The following is a 22,554-nucleotide window of genomic DNA, read 5'->3' on the forward strand; positions in this document are numbered from 1 at the left end:
TAACAGATAAATTAAAAGTACAAGCATTCTTAAAAATTTAAAAAAACGTGAGGCATATATTCTCCGACAAATACAAGACTAGTGAGTATAATAACCAAAATAATTATACAAAATAAATCATCTTCTTCTTCGAAAATTTCGATAAAAAATTTTTTTAGGGAGGAGGAGTAAGTTTGGAGTGATTGAATGTGTTTGTAAAATCATATTTATATGGTAAAAACTAGCTGTCAATGACTGTTTATAACTGTTACAAAATCTTAAAAAAATAAATGTATGTATATGTAAATTTTATGATAATAATATGATGTATATAATGTTAATCATGTTTAAATAATTATGTATATTGTATCACAATATTATAATGAGGTGTCAGAGACTCCTTTTATATAATACTGTGATATTATACAAATATATATAATCATTATATAACACAATAAAAATATATAAACAATGAAATAATCACATCACGTTATTATAATGAGCTGTCATAGACTTTTTTTTATATAATAACATGATATTATTCAAATATATATATACAATAAATAAACAGTAAAACAAATATTCTTACTTTTGAATATTGTTACTTTTTTCTTGTGTTTTGGAGCTTGGAAAAATATGGATATCCTTCAAGTATCATGCTGATAATGTGGTAAAGTAAAAAAAAATTACGGTAAAAAATAAAAATCTCAAACTCACAAAATATATTAAATTACACACTTTTATAAAATTTTCTCCACTCAATTATATTTTTCTTCACAAATTGAGAGATGTATTTATAGAATTTTTTGGAAATAATCCAAAAATAAATGCATCATTATATACATCATCACACACTAATTTTCAATATTTACAACTCTTATTTTCAATACTCAGTCTCTTATTTTCAACATGTCTGAACTTTTTATCCATTAATTAATAAGATTGTAAAAATAAATCACTGAATTTAAGTTTATTTTGAAAAATAACGTTTGCCCATTTTCAGATATATAAATATAATTAAACTACTCTTCAGTAACATATTATGGTACTCTTGTAAGACGTTTTATGGTACACTTATATTTATTTAAGTCATTCAATATTTCAATATATATATATTTATTTATTTATTAGACCAGTTTTTAGAGAATTTGATATATCGGCTGTGAACATTGCGTAGCTATATGTTTTTAGGCTATATGTCTTTAAGAACATGTTCAATAAGTCTAACAATTACACATATCATAATCAAATGTATTCCAAGTCCCATATGGTATTATTTAAGTCCTTCAACATTTCAATATATATATATATATATATATATATATATATATATATATATATACACAATAAAAATAAAGACTTGAATTATCAATAAGTTTGACCGTATAATCATAGAAATATTACATCATTAACTAAAATAGAAATGGAGAGAGCAAGGTATATAATCTTTATTCACCTTTCTCTCCTCTTCGATCACCTTCTCTTGTCGCGTAAAAAATTCTGGGCCAACCATCCCCGAATCCGCCATGAAGCATCACCCTTTCCGGCCGCCACCACGGAAACCTGGTTCTTCTTTTCATCTCTGTTTAAATTTAGTGGACTGGAACTACGTGAGAATTTATCTTATTAACTACGTGATGTTTTGTATTTTATGAAACTTTCTAAAAAATGTCAGTTGAATGTAAGTCATGTAAAATACATATTATTTTTGTCATATTTTTAAGAATATTTTGTTGATTGATTGATCATAATATCATAATTAGCAACATAAGCACACACGTTGCGTATATAATGTTTAAATTTGTATTTAAAATTTAAATATGTTGTCAAAAAAAAAATTAGCTGGCTATGTACTTTTCCAGGATAAGAATCATTTTGAAAAATGAGGTAGATAATTTCAAGATGTTGAAAAAAAAATTCTATGAAGTTAGTTTGTGGGTTTTTGGCATTGATGTGGGGTTTGGAGGTTAAGAAGTATGAATGTGGATTTTTAGGACTAATTTGTTTATGTATGCCAAGTGTTTTAAGTTAATTTTTAGAGAAGGAAATTTAGTATGACCACTTAAAAGACCAAGACAATTTTTCCAAGAGGTTGACGATGTAAGGATATGAAAATGTATTGTAATATTAACCACAACCATTTTCCAGGACCTCGAAGCAACGGTGACATATAGATCATCTGACATCTCAAGTTCGAGACTCAATTGTAACAAAAAAAAAAAAAAAACAACTCACCAACTAAAAAAATTACACTAAAAATCCAACTTATTATCAGGCTTTTAAATCCGAATCGATTCGATTGTTTTTTGTATGTTTTTTAAAATAATATTTAAACTAAAACAACATTAACATAATTTTTTTTATTAATATACTGATTGAATAAAATAATTAGGTAGGTTGTAAGGATAATCAAAATAAGACACGACCAATCAGCCAAATTACATTGGGCTGATTATTTGGGTTGGACTACATCAAATTTTTAGCCTATGTCCAAAAATAAAGCCCATTTAAATGGTCCAATTTCCAGTCTTTAGCCTAAGCCCATTTTAAAAGTGCTCGCTCACGCTAGAACCTCTTCCCGTCGAGGTTTTTGCCGCTTCTGCAGCTCTTCGCCTTCAAAACACTGAAGCGGAAATCGAAACTCGAGAGAGAGAAAGCGAAAAAATCGGTGAGGAATTCGAAAGAGGTGAGAAATGGTGAGGCTAACGGCGGATTTGATTTGGAAAAGCCCCCACTTTTTCAACGCCATTCGGGAGCGAGAATTAGATCTCCGAGGTGCTTCACTCTCTCTGGAAATGTGTATGATTTGTCTATAAGCTTGATGTATGGACTAATCTTGCAGTTTATTTGATTCGTGTTTTGTTTTCGACAGGAAACAAAATGGCTGTTATTGAAAACATTGGTGCCACTGAGGTTAATTTTTCTTCTATTACGTCTCATTGTAGCTTTCTTTGCACAACCCTTTTGCTTTAAGCTGAATGTTCAGTTTTTTTGGCACCAAAAATCTGTTCTAGTTTTGAAAGTTTTGATGGGTTTTTGTGTTATTAGCTGTTTTCAAAATTTACTGTAGTTTGTGTTGGTTATTTGTTCTTTGTTAGTTATTTTTTGGTTTAATTTAAAACTGCAGGATCAATTTGACACCATTGATTTATCTGACAACGAGATTGTTAAGCTCGAGAATTTTCCCCAATTAAGTCGACTCGGTACTTTGCTGTTGAACAACAATAGAATTACTCGAATCAATCCCAATCTTGGAGGTGAGGTTTAAACTGAAAATGACTCAAATTTCCTGTGGAAAAATGTATGCATGACTTGTTTATTAACTATTTTTTGGCTTAAAAATTTGCAGAGTTTTTACCCAAATTGCACACCTTGGTACTGACTAACAATAGGTTAACCAACCTGGTTGAAATAGACCCACTTGTATCGCTCCCAAAGCTGCAGTTCCTTAGTCTGCTCGACAATAGCATTACGAAGAAACCAAATTACCGTTTGTATGTTATCCACAAGTTGAAGTCTCTACGTGTGTTGGATTTCAGGAAAGTCAAAGAAAAGGTTAGATTTTGTATTTTCAGAGCCTTCTTTATTCTGTTTGGACTGATTATTAAATCTTGATCAAGTCAGGACTAGTTTGAAGAACATTTCCTATCCTAATAAACCTCTTTTCTGATTACAGTTATCTACTTTCTTCTTTATGATCTGTTTTTGCTTGCGAGTTGCATTGTTTACCACTTCTTCAAAATCTAATTATATATTCATAATATTTTACTCCATTTTGGATAACTATGAAGCAATGCCTTTCCACTGCTGTGCTTTGCTGAAGTCTGTCTCTGCAATATTACAGGAGCGAGTTGAAGCCAATAAATTATTTGCTTCCAAAGAAGCTGAAGAAGAGGCCAAAATGGAATCAGCAAAGACAGTTGTACCTGACGAGATTCCAACCACCCAAGATGTTGCAAAAGAGGACCAAGCTCATAAACCAGTTGCTCCTACTCCAGAACAAATTTTGGCTATTAAGGTACATTTTTTTTCCTACGGTTTCGTTTTATCGTCTTCCTATTTTAGGATCAATATGAAAAGCATTGTAGTGGTTCCATGTTCATGGCAACAAAAGTGCCAATAATAAGAAGGTAAGATAGGTTGCTATTACTAATTTCCTTCAATCTCTCAAGTAGTTTTGATTGGAGAATTGGTTATTGAGGAGAGAAGGAGAAGATTCAGTTTCTTGGTGTAAAAGAATGGGATATGAATTTGATATGACGAGACAGAAGTTAATGTTCTGTTCTGCCTTCGAGTTTGGGGTTTTGACTGATGGAAAGAAAATTTTCGAGCATTCTTCTGTTTTCTTCTCTCTTAGCCTATCATACTCTCACTGTTCTTATTAAGTTGATCCTGGCAGTAGCTAATCTCTGGTATTGCTTTAATGCATGCACCTCCAGCTGGCTTTTTAATTTTCTCATCTATCATTGCAGGCTGCCATTGTGAATTCTCAAACTCTTGAGGAGGTGGCAAGGCTTGAACAGGTGTGGTAAAACTTGATGCATTGGAAAACAATGCTCTTTTTCTGCTGGACGCAAGAGGGTCCAAAGTTTCATTTTTTTCTCAATGATTTTTCAGGCGCTAAAGTCAGGCCAGCTTCCAGCTGATTTGAATTTCAGTGAGAGTAACAGTTTGCCTAAAAAAGGAAGTGCCCAACCGGATAATATGATAACTGATGGAAAAGAAGCAATTGACGAGCCCAAAGACACTGAATCCGAGCAGAAAGAGGATGGGCCTGCAGAAATGGAAGAGGTAATATGAATAGCTGAATGTTGCTGTTTATTGTTTTTTATATTCCTTTCTGTTTTTAGCCTCTGGTCTTGTGGCTGTTTTGGCATAACTATTTTGCGAGGAAATGGAATTTATTCTTCTGACTGAAAAAAAGCACTCTCTCGTATGAAGACTCTACGATAGGTGGATATGAAATTAAATTTGATATATTGTCAAGATGATCTAATCTTCAAATTCATTATCTTGTAATTGAATCTATATGATTGCCTTGCCGAATTTTCCAGTCGTCTGCTCAAGGCTCTAACATCTTTTATCTTTGGTTATCTTACCAGGAATGAACTCTTACTCATCTATCAGTGTACAATGCATATCATGAATCAAGATCAGAATGGTGTTATAGGTACTGTTTGCTTCTGAAATTTGTGTCTTTGTAGTACTCATCGGACAGAGATTAAAGACCCGGTACGCGAAGTCAGCCGACCGGTTGGATCGATGCCTTGTGCTATATATCTCACGATGATATTTCAGGAAAAACCTCTCTTGTATTGAGGGATACTTTCAAATGAGTTTCCATACCAAATTCTTGTTGAAATTTAGTTGTTCAGGGGACTACATTCCCAAACTTTCTTTATGTGGGTTGATCGAAAAAGGGATTTTGACAGTATCGATGGGCTGTTTCTGGTTTAGCCCATTTAATAGAGTTTATTTATTATCCCAACTCATATATTTTACCAAAATAAATAAATATATACCATAAAAACTAATGTGTAATTTTGAAATAGACAAAAATTTGTGTGAGACGATCTCACGAATCGTATTTTTGTGAGACGAATCTCTTATTTGGGTCATCCGTTAAGAGTATTATTTTTTTATTGTGAATAACGATAGTGTTGATCCGTCTCACAGATAAATATTCGCGAGATCGTCTCATAAGAGACTTGTTTTTTGAAATATATGTAAAGTCATAACTCGTAATAGTAAGATTTGAAAATTATTCCTTTGATATTTGCATACGGGAATCATGGCTTGTAAAATTGCAACCCGATTCAAGCATCTGTTCCCCCTTCGGCTACCGAATCAACCGAGGGTGTAGCCAGTCATCTTTTTTATGGTGGGTAAATATTTTTTTCGAATTATATATATAATGATAAAAAAATAGTATATCCAGAAAACAAAAATTATAAAAAATATAAATAAATTATATTTAAATTGCATCAAACGACCCTGCCAACCAAATGTTTAGTGTAAATATACGCAAAAAGACACTCTCCTGATAATTTGGTCAACTCGATAACTCATGAGGACTCATTAATTAGTAGTCTAAGTGAGGTGAGATTACTTAAATTTTTGGAATGTGAAAAATAAATGTGGGAGCTTAATCATTGGGATTGCGTAATTAAATGATGCTAATCAAAAATCACTGCGCCATTAGCAAACCCAAACAGTGTGCTCTTACTTTTCCACTACGCGTCCCATCCGGGTGGACCAGTAAACAAAGAACTAAAAATAGTCGGTTCAAACACAAAATAATCGTCAATCTTGACCTTAGATTGGATAAAATTTCGGACGAAGTGCTTCTACCCACAATTAATATTTCTATTTTAAGTAAATGCGATGCAACATGATAAATTTTGCACAAGTATAAATAATTACGAGGTGGCTCATGGCAAAAATAATCACTAGAAAACCACTGAGTTTGCATAAAAACTAACACTAGTGCTTTTAATTAAAAACCAAATTTTCTCGACACGTTGAGAAAATAAAATGCTTCCTATAACAGAGAACCACATTAAAACAATATTGAAGGAAGCAAAATACGATGCCAAAATTGGAGCAGCAAAACAAATCTTGAGCCAATTACTTCACAGTTGTTGTCTGCAGATATCTCCAACAATCACAACAACATGTGGATTCAACATTTCTTCGATCAGCAGAAATCTTATAGATTATTTTCTTTAAAGTTTATGGCATGCAAATGTGCAAGAGTATGTATGTGTTTCTACGTAAATAACTCCCTTTTGTATGAGATGAATCCTCTTATTTATAGTCCTAGGGTTTATCAACAAGAAAACCTATATAATATGGAAAATAAGAGTTTTATTATAAACAAACTTTTTTAAACAATGATACTATATCACAAAAATCTTGGAATAATTGTCACATTAATTATCACATTATCTAAAAAGATAAAATCATATTTAAATAATATTCAAAATCATATCAAAAAAAAAATTAATCTTGAGAAATAAATTTAATACAAAAATTATATTTCTTTTCGAAAATATTTATTTTTCAAAACTGATTCAAATCACATGTTCGTGTTTGGGAATAGACCATTAATTTGTGGCAGCCAGTTGCTGGAAACTATGTGCACCAAATTTATCATTGTAGTCGATGTGATACATTATATTCTACATCAATATTTTAAATTTGAGACCAAATTTTGAGTTCGATATTTAATTGTAACAAATTCATAAAAAAACAGTTTGAACTATTTATAATGTTGATAAATATATACAAGCATGATTTTGCTTACAACTGATAAAATAAAATATAATTTGGTTATTTAATAATTTTATAAAATCTTTAATTTTCATACATAAGAGTTGATATGCTAAATATATATATATATATATAAAAAATTGTTGGTCGTATACACCTGTAACAGGACAAATTTTGTACCTACCCTTGAAAAATACATTTTGAAAATAGCTGACGGGCCCTACTGAGATGTCAAACATGGAAATCTAAATTCATAATATTGAAATAATAAATAATTATTAATATTGTACAACGACTCTTGATTGATGCTTTGATAAACGATATTTCCGACAACAAGTTACAGATACACTTACTTATGCTAATAATTCAACATTCTCCCATATAAAATTGAAAGCAACAAAATAATTTTTTGAAATAAATAAAAATTTAAGATTTTTTTATAAGTAGTCACCATATATAGCTACTACACTGTGAATATGACTTCCATATTTAATAAAAGTTTTATTTTTATATAAGTTAAATCGTCTATACTCGCAGTGATGTAGTGATATAAAAAATTTTTAACGTGTAAAAAACGTGAGTTAATCTCATGTCAAAGCAAATCTTTCATCATAGGCAAAAATTTGTGTGAGACAGTCTCACGTATCGTATTTTGTGAGATATATCTCTTATTTGGGTTATCCATGAAAAATACTACTTTTTATTCTAAGAGTATCACCTTTTATTGTGAATATCGGTAGGGTTGACCCGTCTCACAGATAAAGAGTATCACCTTTTATTGTGAATATCGGTATGGTTGACCCGTCTCACATATAAAGATTCTTAAGACAGTCTCACAAGAGACATACTCCTCATTGTAATAATAAAATAAGATTGAATTTAACAATATGTATCTAATTCAATATATCTATATATATACACTACTATAAATACATGATTTTGAATTGTGAATTTACATGTATGTCATTATCTTCATTAAATAATAATAATAATAAATACATGTCTCTTTATTTGTTTTTTTTTTATCATCTATTAATAGATTCTAAATAAATTGAAGAAAAATGAAATTTAACTTCAATATTTTGGAATGGAATTTACACTCCATATAAAGTATATATATATATATATATATATATTAATACATCTATATATGCACATACACTATATGAATAGACAAATTATTTAAAATTAAATAATCATTATTTAGTTTCATTTATTAAATTATTTGTTAATTAATTCTAAACTCCTCTAGAATCTTTTATAAGAATTTTGTACATATTACTACTAATAATATTATTTATTCATTAAATTCTAAATTCATTAAATAAATAGTTTTGAACTCTATATAACTCCGATGGACGATCTGACAGCACCTATATATCAAATATACAAATCTTGTTCATACAACGAAAATTGAAAATTTAGAAGATCAAAATTTATAATGATCCACTTTGGCAGCTGCCAGTTTTGTAACTCCTTCACCGAAACAGACAGTTTCACTCTCCTTACTCAATTAGCAGTTAAACTAACTTCCATTTCTTTCATCATATTGAATCAACTTATGAACTCTTTTATAAGCATTATGTTTGATCTCCATCAAACTACACTCCTCAAATTCAATTAATTGAACTTTGATTATCTCAATGGGAACACATAATCCAATACTTGTGTGATCCTCGTTGATTCAGAGATACAACTAAATGTGAGTTCACATCTCCATTTGATTCATAATAACTTCGGGCTTACCCTAATTAGTCTCATTTTTTTCATCAGTACTTTGATTAAGAATGTCAAAAGTCATTTTCGATTACACCCATCAGATCAATGTAAGAGCATCTAGTTAGCATCGCCCTATTATCCTCTAGGTATGGCTGATATGCCTGCAAGAACCTTAACTTATGGTTAGCATATAGTACATTCTCTTCAATTCATATATTCCGATCGAATAAGCACCTATTGATATATTGAAAGTTGCATATGAATTCGATAACGATGTGATGTATCTTTGAGTAATAATAATGACATGGTATGTGCAATTGAGGAAACACATTTCCAAAATACACATGTCTCACTTTGGTTAGAGATCTCTTGCATTACTGACTCATCAGATCATATAGGATATCTTAAATCGTAGGCAAATGATGAATCACCGACTACAATGCATTTGCTCCTACACCCAACCTCGTCGTCTAATGACCCTCAATGGAATCAAAGTGCATACATGTCTTACTCTGGCCAAATATTTCTTGCACTATTAATTCATCAGATCACATAGGATATTGTTGGGTGCAATAATTGTCTCTGCTTGGTAGAGCGATCGAACCGTGATTCTTGAGTTGTTGTGCGGTTTAAAAGATTTGAGTTGCACAATTACCACTAGCTATATCTTTTGGTAAAACGGCAAGCGCTCGGTCCTACAATTGGTATCAGAACCAAGATCACGGGTTCGATTTCAATTAATTGCAAGGAGTGCAATTATTGAGAGGGAGATTGTTGGGTGCAATAATTGTCCCTACTTGGTAGAGCGATCGAACCGTAGTTCTTGAGCTGTTGTGCGGTTTAAAATATTTGAGTTACACTATTACCACTAGCTATAACTTTTGGTAAAGCGGCAAGCGCTCGGTCCTACAGATATCTTCACCCGTAAGCAAATGGTGTATCCCCAACTACAATACATTTGCTCTTACGTATTTCGAAACTACAACCAATCTCGTCATCTGATGACCCTCAATGGAATCAAAGTGCATATTAATATGTAGAGCTTCTACGTTGTTCCTGATCAAAGAACTAATGTTGTACAACATAACCGAAGACTATTTCACTCGAAAATGATAACTACTTGGACAGTACGGGGGAGGTTCGGTGAATCATCGAATGATGATCACTCATCTATATGAATGGACATCTCCACCCCCTTACCAATGAAAGATGATGTTTACATCAAAAATACTATAATCAAGCTCAAGCGACCTTTATTCTAATTTTAGGCGGCTGATTCAACTAGAAGAATGTTTAGAATATATGATAAATTTTATAATGAGTTTCACGATTTTACGTTGAGAGACAGAGCTCATAATACTTATTAAATATTCATGTACTTTATGTATGTAGCTTGCATATGTATATAAAATAAATGTCATAATTGGATAAAATAATAAAATATCATTAAAATAAAGATTATTCTTACATTAGAGTCAATAAAGCTCCAGCCACAAGTTGATTATCAATAAAGCTCAAGCCACAAGTTGGCTCACTGGACACATATTCTAACAATATATCAAACATAAAACAACTTCGTTATATTAGTATTCAAGAACTCAAGCAAAAAATAAAATCCAAACTTTATCGATGCATCGGAATTTGAATTAATGAAGAAAAATATTAAGCAATGAGAGTAAAGCGAGAACTCTTTTCCTCAACGCACATGCATATCTTTATCATCTAGTTTATATATATATATATATATATATTTGTCCGAATATGTATATATATACAATGCCTATTTACGTTATATATATACATATTCGGACTATGCCTATTTACATTATCTATTTAGTCGATGAAAAGGATGCACGTCAACTGATGAAAATGAACAGTGTTCAAAATTAGGGAGAACAATTTTTCAGTCCACTTTTGGCAACTGACGCAATTTTAATTGTACAGTGACAAAATCTAGAATGTTGAAACGATTTTATTAAATAAACAGAAAACCCTGTAATAATTAATTGTCTTATCGAAAAGATAGTTTCTAATATAAAAAGGATTAGACAAAAACTCACATGAGATAATTTTATATGTCAATTTTATGAAACAGATCTCTAATTCGAACCATTTCATAAAAAAATTATTTTTTTATGAAAAAATATTATTTTTCACTTAGATTGGGTTGACATATTTCATAAACATATATCTATAAAATCGTTTAACAAAACACCTACTCAATTAGTTATACCTTACATAATTGAAGTCGTGTTGCATATACATATTATAGTAAGCTATAATATATAAATACATATGCATCGCAAACACATTGAATAATTTATGAGTTCATTTATGATAAATTATCCGATTATTATTTTTCAACAATAATTACTGTTCGTTCAACAATTTACGCACAATTATACATTCTGATAGATTATTTATTTTTTAAAGTCGAAAAGATTGACTATGTATATTTACACAAATAACAGTAACAAGACATTCATAGCTAGCACCCTCAAATTTTTTTTTTTTTTGACAAAAACTTGTGGGAGACGGTCTCACATGTCGTATTTTGTGAGAGAAATCTCTTATTAAAGTCATCCATGAAAAATATTACTTTTTATGCGAAGAGTATTATTTTTTATTATGAAGTATCGATAGGGTTGACACGTCTCACAGATAAAATTTGTGAGACGGTCTCACAGGAGACCAACTCTTTTTTTTCAACAAAAATAAAATACCATCAACACCCACTTAAATGTGCTTGCCACTCCAGTTTCTTGAACTTGAGAACCCACCGCTCCAAATACATAAAAAATTTAATACTTAAATTCACAGTATGATCACGTGATACCAGAGAATAACTGACACGTCAATATTTCAGAAAAAATATTTAAATTTTAAAAATATATAAATTAATATATCAAAACTGTGAATTAACGGCAACATAACAAAAGTTACGTTACCAAGTTATGGTAAGGGAGTTTGCTATCCATTTTCCCTACTAATTATATTACTTAATTACGGGTTAGTCTATATTACACTGAAAGTGTTTCACTTCGTATTCTAATATCATTAAACCATGCGAGTTCTTCATTGATTTGACCTCGCTGAAATAGATGAGCCGGGTAAAGGACTCCAACGAATCAAATCAGTATTTTATAGTGTTTGAGAATTTGAGTGAAGGTAATGGCTTGGATTAACACATGCAAACAAGAAAGTAACTCGTGAATGGGCGCCGAAGGGATGTCGACGTAGCCACTCCGATGCTAAAATCAGCAGATTTTCAGATGAACACAATCAATATTTGAGAGAAAATATGTAAGTGCTTGAGAGTTAAAGGATTTTTCGAGAGTATAAATGATATCAATACCTGCTATTTATAGTAGAAAAATTGGGTAGGTACCTCGATTCTCGTGCCACCTACTAAGTATGGCAAGTCGGCTGCCCATACTTGTAGCTTCTGATGACTTCTAGGACACTCCAAGCCCAAGTGGTTCTGACAGATTACATGGCCTATATCAATCAAACGAGTGTGGTGCAAATTTCGAGGTGGCCCGGGCAGTAGGGTACCCGGGTGTTTGCTTGAGATCCCGCTTATTGGCTTGAGAATCATCGTAGCCCGGGAAGAGGTGTAGTGCTCGGGTATTTGAGGAGAGTACCCGACATATTGGCTTTGATTCGGACTATCCAAGTAACAAACCGGGTTAATGACAACCCGGATCCTTATGAGGGTATCACCATCCATCCCTAAAATAGTCGGGCTAGAGTCTTGCTCGCTGTCCCGATCGATCATACTCGTACTTTGTAAGAACATAATTAAGAATGTGTCAGAGCATTGGGGCTTCAAATATCTCATAGATGGGATGAGATACCGGGGTCTGATACCAATCGGGCTCAAGATAATATGCCGGGGCCCCATGAATATCAGATATTTTGTCGTTTAGTATTCTCGGACAGTCCAAGAGATGTCATTATGACGCATGCTCTAGCATTAAATTCCCGCCGAAAAATCGTTCCATATTCCAAGAATCCGATAAGTCTGACTTACACCTTTATATTTGTGCACGTCCTTTCGTATGCCCGGTACAATTTAAGAGGTGCATCTTGCTTGTCCACGTGTACTTAGATCAATGGCCAAAATCTCTCTTTACCGTCTATATATAATAGCCCTCCTATTTTTCAAAAATCACTTTCAAATTCAAAATCTTGCGGAAGCTCTTGCGAATTTCCTCCTCGCATCTCCTTCGTGCAAACTCCTGCAATCTCCGGTGATCCTCCATCGCTGAAACAGCTACACTCCGTCCCAACACCATCTCTCTTTTCAAAACATCGTAATTTTTCTATCTTTTTCCCAAAAAATGTCAAATTCTACCTCATCTACTTCCGGAGCAAATGCGCGAGGCTCGCTTAGTGACGAGTCTGCCGCGATGCGCTTCGATTCTTCCCCTTCTCTCCCTCGCCGTCGCATTACTTCCCAAACTTCTAAAAAACCCATAGCTCACCAAACAAAACCCTCTTCTTCAAAACCTTCTTCCTTGGGTACTTCTCGAGTCCTTAAAAAGGACAAGGATAAGGGCAAAGCCCGGACTTCTGACCCTTCTTCTATCGAGGTCCGGGGGGTTCCTTGGTTCTCTTCAATGAGCAGCACTCTACGCTCGGGGGCAGACGAGGAACTTCGTGCTCTAGGCTCTATCCCTTCGAACTTTTCCATCCTTATACCCGGCCCCTCTGATCGGGCTGATAACCCTCTTATCGGGTATACTACTTTTTTCCAGGACCAAGTAAGAAATAGTCTCCGGTTTCCTATCCCCCCTTTCTATATTGCAGTAGCCAAGTTTTTTGGCGTGCCCATCAACTAACTCCACCCCAATTCCTTCCGTATAATGGCTTCAGTCTTTGTTTTTTTTAGAATGAATAATATTGTCATCAACCCCATTATCCTCCACTATTTTTTCTCTTGTAGACTTGGAGACAACGCTTTTTCCCTAACCGCCCGCCTCAACTCCCGGTTCCTTGATGATATTCCTTCTTCCCAGAAGGGGTGGAAAGGACGATTCTTTTATATTCAACTCTCGGGTCCTCTTCCCTGTTTGACCGGGTTTCTTCCTTCCCTTCCTCCACAACCTGCCCTTCCCAGGGCTTACAAATTCGAGGAATTTTATACCCGAAGCCAAGATTTGGTGGAGGGCAAAAAATTCTCCTCCTCTGTTCTTATTTCAAATGAGAACTTGATTGCCTATGGGTTGAGTGCTCGTGCTGAGGACCCTCTTGACCGGGTGATTGACGAGGTTGCTGACTCGGGCGCTCAACTCGGTAATTCTTAATATCTGAATCTTTTTTTCAAAACTTGTTAATACTTACCAACTTTGTTAATACTTACCAACTGTTATTGAACTTTCTCCTGTTTTGTGCAGATAACTCGAAAATGCAGGAGGCTTTTGCCAAGAAATGGGCGGCCGAGAAGGCCGCTAGGGAGAAAAAACTGGCAGCCCGGAAGGCCTCTGCTGAGAAGAAACAGGATGAGGAGGCGGCCCAACAAGCAGAATTGACTCGGGTCGAGGCCCAACAAGAGGAGGAGGCGACCCGAGATGAATCCCGGGAGGATTTTGAAGATCATGTCCCTCTCATCCAGGGGAAGCGAAAGGCTATCACAAGCTCGGAGCGGATCCTGGTCGAGGATAACCGGGAGGGGGACCAAGGTTCGTATCAGGCAACTCGGTCAACCACCCCCCCTTGTCAACAATCCAACCAACAGCCCCTTCTCATCGAGCAACCTCCTCGAGTCAACATTTTTGAGGAGGGATCCTCGGCAAGGGGGCTTAAGATTTTCAAACAACTCCTGACTCCTGATGAGGAGGCCTGTTTGAAGAACTCCCGTCCCTCTGCCAAACTTTTCGAAGGCTCGAATAAGCTCTTGGCGGTAAGTTTTTCCGTTAATCTTTCTTGCTTTGTTTATCATTTATTTTTACTGACTTGTTTTTAAACAGGCTGCTCAACTGCTGATCTCGGCCTTTGAGGAGGTTGCCGCGACTGCCACCATTTCTGGTAATCAAGCCCGGCAATTCCAAGACACTCAAGCCAAGCTGCAAGAGGAATTGTCCCGGGCACAAGCCACTCACGAGGAGAAAGTGGTCAGCTTGCGCTCGGCCCTGGACAAGGCCCAAGATGACATCAATGAAGGCCTTGTTCGAGAAGAAAATCTGCGAGGTACTTTATCTATTTCGGAATCGAGGAACCATTCCCTTTCTGAACAGGTAGAGGTACAATTATTGCGGGCCGAGAAAGCCGAGAGTGCCCTGGCCCTGGCTGAGTACAACAAAGATAAATGGCATGCCTCATTCCTTCAATCTCCCGAATTTAAGAAGGCCGTTGAAGACCGGGCCTATCCTCTCTTCCACACCGGGTTCAAAAAGTGCCGAGAACAGTTTGAAGAGGCCGTGCTTTTACCTGAGGATAGGGAAGATTTCCCGGACTTCGGTCATGCCATATCATCCCTTCCCAAGGATGGGGAAGAAGAGAAGGAGGCTCCAAAAGAACAGCCAGAGTCCGAGCCTGTAAATATAGATTAGGATTGTATTTCTTTTTCTTTTTTACCCTTTTTATGTAATTCCTGCCTCCGGGATTTTTAATGAAATTTTTAATTTCTTTCAACTGCTCTCAATAATATTCTGATAAGTCTTCAAGAAACCCGTGTAATACAATTGTTTGTACGCAAAGCATCCAGAAAATTTTCTAAGTGTTAAGAATTATCCGGTAAGTTCAAATAAATACCCGGGGTCTTGATCCCCGTAATGTATTAAAATCCCATATTTAGCAAATGACCAAGATGTAAAAACCATAGAACCAGGTATAAAATCTTTGTATATATAACCCAAGTGTGAAAAAATGGGTAAAAGAACATATCTTGGGATCTGGATTGGTCGAGGTGTGGTGACCCGAGCCAAGGTATAGTGCCTTGGACTTTCTAAGAACCAACGTGCGGAGCCTTGGGCCGGGGAGCATGTCCCGGGACTTGGGAATGGTCGAGGTGTGTTGCCCCGAGCCAGGGTGTAGTACCCTGGGCTTAGTAAGAACCAAGGTACAGAGCCTTGGGCCGGGGAGCATGTCCCGGGACTTGGGAATGGTCGAGGTGTGGTTCCCCCAGCCAGGGTGTAGTGCCCTGGGCTTAGTAAGAACCAAGGTACGGAGCCTTGGCCCGGGAAGCATGTCCCGGGACTTGGGAATGGTCGAGGTGTGTTGCCTCGAGCCAGGGTGTAGTGCCCTGGGCTTAGTAAAAACCAAGGTACGGAGCCTTGGGCCGGGGAGCATGTCCCGGGACTTGAGAATGGTCGAGGTGTGGTTCCCCGAGCCAGGGTGTAGTACCCTGGGTTTTTTAAGAACCAAGGTACGGAGCCTTGGGCCGGGGAGCATGTCCCGGGACTTGGGAATGGTTGAGGTGTGTTGCCCCGAGCCAGGGTGTACTGCCCTGGGCTTAGTAAAAACCAAGGTACGAGCCTTGGGCCAAGGAGCATGTCCCGAGACTTGGGAATGGTCGAGGTGTGTTGCCCCGAGCCAGGGTGTAGTGCCCTGGGCTTAGTAAGAACCAAGGTACGAAGCCTTGGGCCGGGGAGCATGTCCCGGGACTTGGGAATGGTCGAGGTGTGGTTCTCCGAGGCAGGGTGTAGTGCCCTGGGCTTTTCTTTAAATAACCGGGGCCGAGTACCTCCCGAGATAAGATAAAAGAAACATACATAACACTCTTCTGTGAGAAAATAGATCTTTCATTTATTTCTTCCATCAAATAATTACATCTGTTAAGCATAATATTTTTTCAAATTAAATACATTCCAAGGCCTTTTGAGAAGACGGCCCCGGGCATCTTCTAGATAAAAAGATCCCGTACTGACCCTCCGGGTGATCTTATAGGGTTCTTCCCACCGTGCTTCCAGCTTCCCAACATCCTCGGCAGGGTTAACTTTATTCATGACTAGATCCCCTACTTGGAAGTTTCGAATCCGGACTTTTCTGTTATATGATTTCATAACCCGGCTCCGATATGTTTCCATTCGAATGAATGCTCGGTCTCTTTTTTCTTCCACCAAATCCAACTCCATGGCCCGGCTTTGATCATTGTCATCCTGGTAAGATTCTACCCGGGAAGACGTTTTCCCAATCTCCACTGGAAGGACTGCTTCAGAACCATATACCAAGTTAAAAAGAGTTTCTTGAGTAGATGCCCGGAGAGTGGTTCTATATGCCCAGAGAACACTGGGTAATTCTTCCACCCGGTCCTTTCCTTTGCCTTGTAGCTTGGTTTTTAGGGCTTGTACAATAATTCTATTCACAACTTCTGTTTGTCCATTAGCTTGAGGATAGGCAACAGAGGTGAAAGACTGAGTGATCTTCATTTCCCGACACGAGGATGTAATCTCTTTGCCCTGAAACTGTTTTTCATTATCTGAGAGCAGTCTTCTGGGTACCCCAAACCGGCATACTATGTTCTTCCACAGAAATTTAAAAACTTCCTGCTCAGTGATCTTGGCCAAGGGCTCAGCTTCCACCCATTTAGAAAAATAATCTACAGCTACTAGTAAGAATTTCTTCTGAGCCCGGGCAATTGGGAAAAAGGCCCACAATATCCATACCCCACTAATCAAAGGGGCAAAATGCCCAAACATGCTTCATAAGAGTGACCGGGCTATGTTGAAAATTTGAGTGGTGTTGACACCCTTCACAAGCCTGGACCACTCGGGTAGAATCTTGGCTAGGAGTTGGCCACCAGAACCCGGCAAGCATTGTCTTCCGGGCCAGAGATATCCCTCCGAGGTGCTCAGCGCATCACCATTCATGGATCTCTCAGAGGACGTAATCCACTTCTCTCTCAGATAAGCATTTTAATAATGGTCCGTGGAATGATCTCATGTACAAGACATTATTTAAGAGAACAAACCTGAGAGCTTGTCTCTTGATATTTTGAGCTCGGGCTTTGTCCTCGGGCAATTCTTTACTTTTAATGAATTTGATCAATGGCGTCATCCAGGAGTCCTCGGGTACTGGTACTATTTCTTCCTCGACCGATAGGACTTACCGGGAAACATGCAAAACTTCTCGGGTACTGACCTCTGTCAAAGAAGCAGCCATTTTTGCCAGAGCATCAGCCTCTCCATTCTCCTCCCGGGGTATTTGTTCAATACTCCAATCCCAAAAGGTTTCTGCTTGGGCTTGAATGAGCTGTAGATATTTGAGCATCCTGTCATCCTTAGCTTCATAAACGCCCTTTATATGTTGAGTGATTAGCTGTGAATCAGAGTACAGAATAATCCGGGAAGCTCCAACCTCCCGGGCAGCTCAGATACCGACGAGGACAGCTTTATACTCGGCCTCATTATTTGTTACCCGAGAATCAATCCTTAGTGCCAATTTAATCATTTCTCCCTGGAGAGATATTATTACAACCCCTACTTCACACCCAGTAAGGCAAGATGCCACATCCACAAAAACTCTCCATACCTCTTCTTCCTCGGGTTGAACCATCTCGGATACGAAATCTGATAAGGTTTGCGCTTTGATGGCAACCCGGGGCTTGTATTCAATGTCATATTCTCCCAACTCTACTGTCCACTTGATCATCCGCCCGGATACTTCTGAGTGAGTCATGATCCTGCCAAGAGGACTATTGATAAAGAACAATGATTTGATGTGACAGAAAGTAAGGTCGTAGCTTCCTGTCATGATCAAGGCCAAATCAATCTTCTCTATTTCATTGTAACGGAGCTCGGGGCTTCTTAGAGCATGGCTGACATAGTAGATAGGCTTTTGATCAGATCCTTCTTCTTTTATTAGAACCGAGCTGACAGCATATTCCGTAGTAGACAGATAAACGAATAGCTTTTCCCCGTGCTCCGGATTCACCAATACATGGAGCTCTGCAAGATGAATCTTCAAGTCCTGGAAGGTCTGTTCACATTTCTCATCCCACCCGAATTGTTGGGCCTTCCTTAGGACCTGAAAGAAAAGATAACTCATGTGTGCTGATCGGGATATAAATCGAGACATGGAAGCAATCCTTCCGGTCAGCTTCTGTACTTCTTTGACAGATCGGGGAGATGGCATGCACAACACGGACTTGACTTTTTCCTGATTTACCTCAATCCCCCGGTCGGTCACTATGAAACCCAAAAACTTGCCACTCTCTACACCAAAAATGTATTTGGCAGGGTTGAGCTTTATCCCGTAATGCATTAGAGTGGCAAAGGTTTCCTCCAGATCAACAATGAAATTTGCAACCTCTTTAGACTTGCCCAGGATATCATCCACGTATACCTCCACATTCCGGCCCAGTTGCTTCTCAAAGACTCTGTTCATGAGACGCTGGTAAGTAGCCCCTGCATTCTTTAACCCGAAAGGCATTACAACATAGCAAAATGTACCTCCCGAGGTGATGAAGCTGGCTTTATCCTGATCACTCTTGGCCAAGGAAATTTGATGATATCCCTGGTAAGCATCCATGAAACTCAGCAGTTCAAAGCCCGAGGTGGATTCATGAAACTCAGCAGTTCAAAGCCCGAGGTGGAATCCACCAGTTGGTCAATCCTGGGCAGAGGGTAATGGTCTTTGGGACAAGCTTTGTTGAGGTCGCGGAAATCTACGCACATTCTCCACTTTCCGGTGGACTTAGGTACCAGCACTACATTCGAAAGCCATGTAGGAAATTGAATTTCTCGAATGTGGCCGGTCTTCAGCAGATCTTTCACGTGTTCATTAATAACTTTGTCCTTTTCAGGACCAAAATGCCTCTTCTTCTATTTCACCGGGTGAGATCCCGGGAGAATATTCAATTGATGCTCCAATATCAGGGGCGAGATCCCTGTCAACTCCTGTTGGGACCATGCAAACACATGAATATTAGCTTTTAAACAATTGATCAAACTAACCCGGGTGGATGCACTGAGGTCCCGAGCCACCCGGATTTGCTGCCCTGGTCCGACTTCTATCATCTCCTGCTCCTCCTCTGCCACAAAATGTACTTCTCCCTTCTCCACTACACTTCCTCCCACTTCATCAACTCTCGCTTTCTTCCCTTCCCTCCTGGTTTTGCTCTGATCAGCCCGAACTGCTTCCACATAGCATTTTCGGGAAGAAGGTTGATCTCCCCGGACTTCTCCTACCCGGGCTCCCACAGAAAATTTGATCTTCTGGTGGTAGGTGGATGCCACGGCTTTTAATTCATTCATAGCTGGCCTCCCCAGAATGATGTTGTATGATGATGGAGAGTCCACCACGGTGAAAGAGGTCATCACCGTCTTTTTAAGATCCGAGGAGCCCAATGTCAGTGGCAGAACAATCTCCCCTTCAGGGTAAACCACATGTCCAGCAAAACCAAAAAGGGTAGTCTCTACAGCTTCCAAATGATAACCCTGCAAATCCATCTGTACAAAGGCATCTTTAAAGATAACATTAACAGGGCTGCTCGAGTCCACGAAGACTCTCAAAATATCATAATTGACTACCCGGGCTTGGATAACCATGGCGTCATTATGGGGTAGATTAACCCCCTTTAAATCTTCCGGACCGAAACTGATAACCGCCTCATCTCTCCTCATCCCCTCCACTTCCATACAATCCCTCCTACTCCTTGACTTCCTCGCCTGGTTGGAGTCTTCATTAGTGGAGCCTCCTGATATCATTTTAATCAACCCCATGGCAGGGGGCAGATTTTTTTTTCTCTCCGGCTCGGGTTCTCTCCTTCTCCCGGGCTCACTCCTCAGATTACTTCTTGTACTTCCTCCTCGGGTACTGGACCCTGGTTGTCGAGATGTCCAGGGAGGCAATCTCGGTCTCTTATTGGCTTGACTAGGCTCCGGGACAGAAGGTAAGACATAATCTCCCTTCAATATTTTGCAGTCCTCAGTGTTGTGATAACATACTTTGTGGAGAGTGCAAAATCCTCTCTTCTCAGGCCGGGATACTTGGTAATCCGGGGCCAGATTTCTACTGCATTCCTGAACCTCCCTCTCCCGGGCAATCTTTAGAGGCACATGGTGAGAAAAGTGCCCTGGATTACCCCTTATCTGCACCTTCTCCTCGGGCTTAGACAGCTGGTCCCCTCTCTCCTTCCTTACGGCCTCCCTCTTCTGTTTTTGGGCTTCCTCCATATTAATATATTTTTCTGCCCGGGATAATAAGTCCTCGAAGTCCCCGGGCACTTTCTTGGTCAGTGATTTGAAAAATTCACCCTCCCTCAAGTCTTGGGTGAATACAGTCGTTTTTGTTTCAATGGCACAAGTAGGAACATCCAGAGCCACTCTATTGAATCTTCTGATGTAGGCCCTTAAACTCTCATCCGGGCTTTGTTTGACCTCAAAAATACTAAAATCAGTCTTCTTGTATTTCTTGCTACTGCTGAAGTGGTGTGAGAACACCTTCTGAAAGTCTTTGAAAGAATGGATGCTTTGAGGAGCCAATCCCTCGAACCATCTCTGAGCAGAGTCTACCAATATTGTCAGGAACACTTTACACTTGATTCGATCAGTGTAACAGTGTAAAATGGCCATATTTTCAAATCTGGCCAAGTGCTCCTCGGGGTCTGCATTGCCATCGTAATCTTTTATTTTGGCAGATTTGAAGTTCTCGGGAAGAGGTTCCCGGACAATGGCTTCAGCAAATGGGCATCCTTTGGCGATTTCCCGGGAAGTACCCCGGCTCTCCAACTGCCCTTCCAGGACCTTCATCTTTTGTCTTAGTTCCAACAATTCTTCCGCTACAGTTGGAGATTTGGCCCCGACACTAGACTCCTCGTCCTCTCTCCTCATCTCCTCCTCTCCTCTCAACTCCTGCTGCTGCTCCTGCTCATTCTCCTGCTCTTCTCTTGGAGGAGTGGCCTGGCGTGAATGATTTCTACGGGCCATGGCCTTATCCACCGCTTCAAAGATCATTCTAGCCAAATCCTCTGAGGTCGTGGTAATAAGATTGGGTCCTGTGGGAGGAGCACCACCACCTTGTCCCGAAGTACGTGCATTATCACCATGAACCAAGGAATTATCCTGGTTAGTTTTTTGCGTATGAGCCATATCAACGTCTCAGTCTCAAATTTCCCAACGACGGCGCCAATGATGTGACCTCGCTGAAATTGAAGAGCCGGGTAAGGGGCTCCAACGGATCAAATCAGTAATTTATAGTGTTTGGGAATTTGAGTGAAGGTAATGGCTTGGATTAACACCTGCAAACAAGAAAGTAACTAGTGAATGAGCGCCGGAGGGATGTCCGACGTAGCCACTCCGATGCTAGAGTCAGCAAGTTTTCAGATGAACACAAGCAATATTTGAGAGAAAATATGTAAGTGCTTGAGAGTTAAAGGATTTTCCGAGAGTATAAATGACATTAATACCTGCTATTTATAGTAGAAAAATGGGGTAGGTACCTCGATCTCGTGCCACCTACTAAGTATGGCAAGTAGGCTGCCCATACTTGTAGCTTCTGATGACTTCTAGGACACTCCAAGCCCAAGTGGTTCTGACAGATTAGACGACCTATATCAATCACACTCGAGTGTGGTGCAATTCTCGAGGTGATCCGGGTAGTAGGGTACCCGGGTGTTTGCTTGAGATTCCGGTTATTGGC

At 38.2% G+C, this 22,554-nt stretch overlaps 1 protein-coding gene across 1 annotated transcript; it reads left to right on the plus strand.

Annotated features, from left to right (window-relative positions):
* Positions 1 to 2,530: 2,530 nt before the first annotated feature.
* LOC142529819 (U2 small nuclear ribonucleoprotein A'-like) lies at positions 2,531 to 5,442 on the plus strand. Its single transcript, XM_075635470.1, has 8 exons — positions 2,531 to 2,754; positions 2,852 to 2,892; positions 3,107 to 3,236; positions 3,329 to 3,534; positions 3,824 to 3,997; positions 4,452 to 4,502; positions 4,597 to 4,770; positions 5,082 to 5,442. The coding sequence occupies exons 1-8, from the start codon at positions 2,673 to 2,675 to the stop codon at positions 5,085 to 5,087; spliced, it is 864 nt and encodes a 287-aa protein (XP_075491585.1). The 5' UTR covers positions 2,531 to 2,672; the 3' UTR covers positions 5,088 to 5,442.
* Positions 5,443 to 22,554: the final 17,112 nt, after the last annotated feature.

This window comes from Primulina tabacum, chromosome 16, assembly GCF_025594145.1.
Source record: "Primulina tabacum isolate GXHZ01 chromosome 16, ASM2559414v2, whole genome shotgun sequence".
NCBI lineage: Eukaryota > Viridiplantae > Streptophyta > Magnoliopsida > Lamiales > Gesneriaceae > Primulina > Primulina tabacum.

Coding starts and splice junctions, on each gene's coding strand:
- LOC142529819 (XM_075635470.1), top strand. CDS start 2,673: ATGGTGAGGCTAACGGCGGATTTGATTTGGAAAAGCCCCCACTTTTTC. Junction 2,893..3,106: donor AAAACATTGGTGCCACTGAG/GTTAATTTTTCT, acceptor TTAAAACTGCAG/GATCAATTTGACACCATTGA. Junction 3,535..3,823: donor TCAGGAAAGTCAAAGAAAAG/GTTAGATTTTGT, acceptor GCAATATTACAG/GAGCGAGTTGAAGCCAATAA.